The sequence below is a fragment of the Cariama cristata genome, unplaced genomic scaffold (assembly GCF_000690535.1).
Source record: "Cariama cristata isolate BGI_N322 unplaced genomic scaffold, ASM69053v1 scaffold32719, whole genome shotgun sequence".
Taxonomy (NCBI): Eukaryota; Metazoa; Chordata; class Aves; order Cariamiformes; family Cariamidae; genus Cariama; species Cariama cristata.
In genome coordinates, this window is record NW_009634645.1 from 4,068 (window position 1) to 11,303 (window position 7,236).

The following is a 7,236-nucleotide window of genomic DNA, read 5'->3' on the forward strand; positions in this document are numbered from 1 at the left end:
TCTGGCACCTACTGGGATCCCTTCAGGGCTCAGCAGTTTAAAAAAATCAGGCTGACTTGTCCATGAGTGGAATGGAAGCAAAAGTTTGGGAGTTTTTTTTAAATGAATGCCCTTTTCAAATAGCTTCTGAAAGCTGTCGGCTCATTGATGTATGCTGTGCTCGCTGTGAGATTGAAAATTTTAGAGTGTAATTAATACATGTTAATTTTTAGTAGCAAATAAAGCCTGCGATTGTCTTGCCACCATCACTGCTTTTGTAGGAACAAGGATTTTTGTTTCATCTCGCAAATCTAGTATTGTGAACAAGGGTTTTTTTTATTTGTTCTTGACATTTTTCCTCAGAATTGTTTGATAGAAATATGCAAGTGTGTACTTTTTGTTTCATCTGGCAATTCTAGTATTGTGAACAAGGGTTTTTTTATTTGTTCTTGACATTTTTCCTCAGAATTGTTTGATAGAAATATGCAAGTGTGTACTTTTTTTGTAACCACTGTGGTTTGTCCCTAGATCTCTTAACCGATCAGAAACAATACAGCCCAGCTTGTCAGCCAAACAGTCCATCACGGCAAACAAGCCTGGCACGTCCACGGTGCTTCGCTCTATTGTGTTCGTGGAAGACCTCCTCTGGATGGGAGGGGAGTGAAAAGTGAGAAAATGAAGAATTTTGTTTAAAAGGAAAAGAAAAAGGCTTCTGTGTCACTTCCTGCTGCAGCAAAATCTAACTGAAATTCCCTTTTAGTGATGGGCTTTCCTTGGGGTCCAAGTACTGGAGGATTCTGTCTTGCACCTTCTGTCTGATATGGTTTTTCTGCCCGCAGTTCTTGATGCTTCTCTGTCAAAGCGTGCATCAAACTGCTCCAGCAAGAGCCCCTGAATTTTCCAGCTTCTTCCTTTTTATAGTCGTTTGGAGAAGTGGTTGCAGTAATCGCTTCTGCATCCTGGGCTCCTCTGCTTCTCCACGCTGCTGAGCCGTGACCTTCATGGCCTGTGCTGTATTTAACTTCAGAGAGATGCTTGATTGCAGACACCAGGAACGAGATTGCTTTACTGGGAGAAACTCATCTCTGCATTTTCAAACAATGAAAGTTCTCAAAATGGCTTTTCTAAGTCATAAAGCAGGCACAACACCTTAAATACACACAGGCCTCTCAGCAGCCCAGCTCTGTGCCTCCTCCTAAAATAGGAGTTGGTGTTTATCAGTAAGGGAAATCACCTTGTTTACATGGGAACACTGGAATGTTATTTTTGGTCTCAAACCTAGTTTGTGGGAATTCTTGCTTCCTTTTTCTTTAGGGCCGATAACATGCCTCTCGCCGTTAATTACCACATAAACCCCCAGCAGTGCGAAAAGGGTTTGTGTGCACCTAACGGTGCTAGTTTGCTTCGAGTGAGCTTTTCTCTGTCTTCTAGGCTAAGCGCGAAGCAGGTTTTACACGGAAGGAGACAGCAGCGTGCTCGGGGAAGGCAGCTCCTGCGCCAGGCACTGCGGGAGAGACTGGTGTCTGCAGCTCCCGGGGCCGTCTGCGTGTTTTGAGAGCTTGCCCTGCTGTCACCAAGGATGTCTTCCTGGTGTCTGGGGAGGAGGGAAGAGGATGGGTAGCGTGTAGTGACAAGTTTTCCATGAGTGTTTTCAGTACGTGACTGTGGGGAATTGCGCCAAGACTTGGGCTCTGTTCACTGGAAGAACTTGGAATTCCTTAACTTTGTTCCTTAGCTTCTCAGCCTCCTGAATGCTCTGTAGGCTCCTACAAGGACTTTGCAAAGCAGCTACCTCTGTTCTGTTCCACGATGCACAAAACCTTGTCTTTGGGGAACCATTACGATGTTGTATACTGGGACAGGGCTCAAAACGAAGTTGCTTGCAACTTTTTTTGCAGTAAACGAACAGAAAGCCTGACACTCCCTTCTGTTGCAAAACGTTCTTGCTTTAAGGCTGGGAACAATTTGCTTTCCCTGGGGGTGGCTTTGGGGAATAGCAACTAGCCTGGGATTTCTTTGGAAAGTGAATGTGATTTAACATAAGATTATTTTTTTTTTCTTGTTTGTCTTTTAATGTTAGGTTTGTGCTGGCTGTGGGCAGCGCAGTCTTCGATGCGATGTTTAACGGTGGAATGGCCACAACTTCTACAGAGATTGAGCTGCCTGATGTGGAACCTGCTGCCTTCCTAGCTCTGCTGAAGTAAGCATCTTCTAACGTATAACTAGAATGAACAGATTTATTGTAGAGAAGGATGTTTCTAATGAAAGTAGTCAACTATTTTGTAGAGTGGAGATCGTTAAGTTTCTAAATAAAATGCCTCTTTGTTGATGGGTTGAAGGGCTTTTAAATACTGGTGTTAAATCCCTCTATTCCTGAGTAAAAGTCTAGTGTAGTTACTGCACAAAAATAACTGACTAGCACCATGTTTTGGTTTAGCAGTAGTTAAATGAATATGTCTTCCAGCTGCTGATCTGCAGTATGGGCAAAACTACACTGGATAGTTTATAATTTTGTAAATACGTAGTTATACGTAGTTACACCATGCAAATGCAGCAACAGGGAGGTGTTCCGGTTAGCAATTGAAATAAATGCACGTGTTGGCCCTTGTACTTCAGTTGATACTCACCTGTTCAGACATTGTCTCGTAAATTCTCGCTCATGAATTGGTTTGATCTGATCCAAATGCTGTTTGAGAGAAGTGGGGAGAAGTAATCCTTTTAAAGCTCTCTAAGTTACAAATACTTGGAGCTCATTTGGGCTATGGGCAAATGAGCAAGTTATAACAGGGAAGCAAGGGTATGAAATCAGTGTCAGCAATTCTGTGTGGTATCTCCCCTTGTGTGTGTTTTATTCCTCTTTTGGAGAGGTGGTTTTGAATTTACATTTACAGCATACATTGTACGTCCTCATGCTGGGAAGGAGGAGGAAGGGGCTGTTACATCCTATTCACTGATTTCTTTAAGCTCGGCTGGTGCTGTATAACATCCAGCAGCCATCCTGAATGTATGCTGAAAAGTCATTGTCCCATTTCTATAGGATTTCTGTAACCTACTTCCAGGGGTTTCCAGTCCTGTGCTCTTCACATGTTCCCCGCTTGCTTCCTATTGGGAACAAGGACTATATATAGCTTTGGCACACTTTTTGCTTTACCTTCAAAAAGTGCTTCAGTCATGACTGTGCTCTCTTGGAAGATTTTAAAACTGATCTTTGCTGGAATGAAGGGCCAGAAATAATAGGGAGCCCCTAACCTCCTCCCCCTTGGCTTATTTTAAACCAGACACCAGCACATGGGGAATCCCTCTAATTGGCATATGACTCTATCAGCCAGGTAGGTACCTCTGGAGTGCAGAGTTAATATCATCTGAAAAGGCTAAAGTGATGAGTTTAGGTGGATTTCAATAGAAATGTTTATATTTTGTATAGGAAAAATTGGGTGTGGATTATCACAGTGCCTTTAAAGCTTGCAGTTATGCTACAGGAGCTGCGCACATCGTCCAGTGATATCTTAGACGCTTAAATCTAGAACTGAACTGTCGCTTTTAAAGTGCTTGGAGCTCAAACATGCCAAAGGAAGTTTGGGTGCTGTGTTCCAGTAGGAAGCTTACCAAGTACATGGTATGAACCTTCCTAGAGTAAAACCAGTCCCTCCAAACACTGATCTGAAATGGCAGCTGATCCTTACATATGTCTCTGGACTTGGTCCAAGCCATGAGCTAATGCTGTAGGATCAGGAGCTTATCAAGGGACAAAGTGCCCCTGCTGAATGTTCAGCAGAAGGTCCCTTCGGACACTAGGTTGTGTTTGTGGGCTAGTGGCCTTTAATAGGTCTGCTGTAATTGCAGAAGAGATCCTTTTTCATTATTATTATTATTTTTGTGGTAACCCAAATAACATTTTTAATTGTCTGGGGTTATAATCTGAATCTTCTTTTCAATTGATACTACACTTTTTCACAATTTGAGCCTCTCTTGTTATCCCACCTAGCGCACACTGTTTGGACTATCATAAAAATAAACAGTAACATAGTCACTGCAGTAAATAGAACTAGTTGTTTTTAGAGCAACTGTGTTCTTTTAATCTTGTCATAAAAAGGATTACTTAGTGAAAACAGGACTGGTGAAGGGATGTGTGCAAAATGCATTCATGAGCCTGTCGCTTGATGCTGTTATTAACAGATGCTCTAGAACAGCACAAAAGCCTGCTTTCAACAGCAATGAGAGTGCTTCCCTTCCTCTGAATCCCCCTGTTTATGCTTCCCTGAATTGCATCCTGGCCCTCTCTAGCTAGAGGACCAGGAGCTCCACTGCTGCTCCGCATCGAGTCCCTCCAGAGTGGGATGCTGCCTGGCATCCCCCAAGAAGAGCCCTGCTGCTGCATGAAGCATCCAGGAGGAGCGACCATACGACCTGTTGCTGTGCCCCCTTTGGAGAAATGCAGGAGAGGAAATTGCTGGAATTTCCAAAATATCCCGTGCAATAGGAATGCCAAGCACAGGTTACCACAGTTAATATTACGCCTCTGTGCTTCGTGCCTTTCAGATCCTGATTGGCAAATGCTTGACTGGTTAAAGGAAAAACAGTAAACAAAAACTCTGCATGGGATTAGGACTGACATCAAGTGTGTAACTGGTTTTACTGAACTCAGCCTGTCGGTTCCTGTTGTCTCTAATCGGCATACTTGGGTATGAGGAGGCTCGGTCAGGCTTCCTATGAAGACCTTTGTTTTTCCACGCGGTATGAATGTACGTCCTTGTTTTGGCCTAACGGTGAAGGCTGGTGCTTTGCTAGCAGCGTGGCAATCCTTGTTTTTCATTGCAATTGACTCTTGCTTTATGCTGAAGTTACCTTGTGTGCTGTTCTTTAACATCTGTGTCATGAAATGAAACAGCTCGGTGTATAAAGTGAAGAGATGAGGGGAAAGTGGGGTATGGATAAAACACCTCATCTGCAGTGGATGTATATGTTTGAGATCGATTTCGAATTAGTATGTAAAATGGAGCTTCTCTTCTGAAGTAGGCAGGCGGGATTGAGTTTTTGTCCTTGTTTAGTCTGAGCAGCCAAAAAACTTAATTTTAAGTGATATACTTGGCCAGAGACTCTTGTAGCCTAGCGTAAGTGGCAGGCTAAGTATCTCGCTGTTTGTGGGGTGCTAGGCAGTTCCAGGTGCTTCAGCAGACATCCCAGCTCTTTCATTCATTAAAAGTTACCCTGTAAAGAGTGTGGGTTTGGTGTTGGGTTTTTTTTTTGGTGGGGTGGAAGCTTCTCCTTGCTAAACCAGAGTCAATGGAAAAGATGTGAAAAACCTTTCCATCTGTCAAGTATAGGAAATATGGCCAGGATGATGGGCAGAAGCACAAACATAATTTTATGAATTGCAAGGGGTTTTACCCTGTTATCTTATTGGCTTCACCAGAGCAATGTTTCTTTGCATGTTTTCAGATTTCTTTATTCAGACGAAGTTCAGATTGGACCAGAGACTGTTATGACAACGCTTTACACAGCTAAAAAATATGCAGTTCCAGCCCTTGAAGCTCATTGTGTGGAGTTTCTTAAAAAAAACCTCCGAGCAGACAATGCATTCATGCTATTAACACAGGTGAGTTTGCAATTGCTTGCATGAAGTCCCTTGAGCAAGGTCTGTCACGATAGGAAAACAGCAGTTTTTGGAGTGATATGGAGTTGATCATCCCAAATGGAGCAGTTCTGTGTCATTTTGAATTCTTCTTTACAGGAGTCTAGTGCTAATGAGCAGGTTCTTAGAAGGAACAATAAAATACAGCAAATGTCATTGCCGTTTCAGATCTGCTTTCTGTTTTGGTGTGACAGGAGATTCCTTCCAGAGTGGAGCTGGGGGAGAAATTAACAGGCTGGAAAAGTTTTATCTGCCAAGAAGAGAAGGGAATTGAGGGGATTTTTGTGTGTTCGGATTCAGGACTGGTGTAATAAGCTTTCTGTGTGCAAAGCTTGCTGCATCCGTCTGGCCAGACATTCTTTGAAGGGCTTTTTTGCAATAGTTTCCCTGAAATGGGGGTGAAAGACAAAAATTGCAACTTTGTTTTCCTAGTAGAGGAACAAAGTGATCTCTCTTCTTCAGGCTGTTCCAGCTCACCCTCCTGCTGTACTGAAGGGACACAAACCTGGATTTTCAGTGCAACTGTGTTTCTTGACTCTTTGTGAGACCAGTTGTGCGTGCTTGTGCCCCTCTCCCTGATCCGATCCATCAGGGCTGGACTCCTCCATCTTCCATTTCACTCTTCTAAGCAGCAAACTAGAAGACGGCGTTTACAACTTCTGCTTATTTTGGAGAAGATCAGACTTTGCGTGCAGGTTGATTAAATTAGCATCACTATCCTTCCCATTTCCTAGCCCCATCTTTCCTTTCTGGTCCCTGCCACCCTCTCTGCTGACAACTGATGACACATCAGTGACATCCACAGCGTTGTCACCTGCGTGTTGGTGTCTGTAGCATTGCCAGGGACACCCTGTTCTGGGTGGTGTAGGAACAAGAAACAAATAGGCATTGTGTGTGCAAATTTCTTTCCTTTAGGGAAGGGACATACTTTTGACTAACTCTGGAGGAGTATTTCTGATCAGCCAGCTCAGGAAAGCTGCCATGATTTCTGGTGTTAAACAAACCTTGCAGAAGAGTTTTCACAGCTGCCATGACTTGGGAACTGGTGCACTAAGGTGGTCTGGCTCTGAGGGCTTGTCCTGTCTTGCCCAGTGTATCTGTCTGCTGGCTTTTTTCCTCCTTGTCAGGAGGACCAGCGTCTTTCAGGCTCTGACTGTAGTTACCGCAGCAGTGGCAGTGTCTACACCAGCAATGTTCACAGAAATTGAAGCGGTGTTGCCCTAAAGCAGTGTTGGCCTGAAGCAGTCTCTGCTGAGCTCTTTGCTTGTTTGCTGCAGTTAAGCTGGGATTTTATTTGAGTTTAAATATTTGGATGAAGTTCTCAAAGTAGTTCCATGTTACTCTGCTGTTGAGGACACTCTTCACTGCTGGGATTCAGCTATCGCTGCAAAATACCATGTCCCTCTTTACACATCCTCTTTTTAACTCGGTCCTTTTCCACATGCCAAAAATGGGCGAGGCAGCCTCTGAGACACGAAGGGAACCACACTGCACTTCCCTGGGGAAGATTCAGGACTTAAAGATTCTTGCTTGGGTGATGATAGCCAAATCTACGCTCCCATCTGACATATGGTAGGACAATTGTAACTCTTTGGCTGCAGCTCTCCCATTCTTTGGGTTCAGCA

At 43.7% G+C, this 7,236-nt stretch overlaps 1 protein-coding gene across 1 annotated transcript in view; it reads left to right on the forward strand.

The window, feature by feature from the left end:
- Nucleotides 1–2,063: 2,063 nt before the first annotated feature.
- The window catches only part of BTBD2 (BTB (POZ) domain containing 2), a 15,153-nt gene continuing 9,980 nt past the window's right edge, over nt 2,064–7,236 (forward strand). The window contains exons 1-2 of the mRNA XM_009707229.1: nt 2,064–2,179; nt 5,419–5,575. Coding sequence (XP_009705531.1) covers nt 2,097–2,179; nt 5,419–5,575 — 240 coding nt within the window. The 5' untranslated portion in view covers nt 2,064–2,096. The remainder of the gene's footprint in view (nt 2,180–5,418; nt 5,576–7,236) is intronic.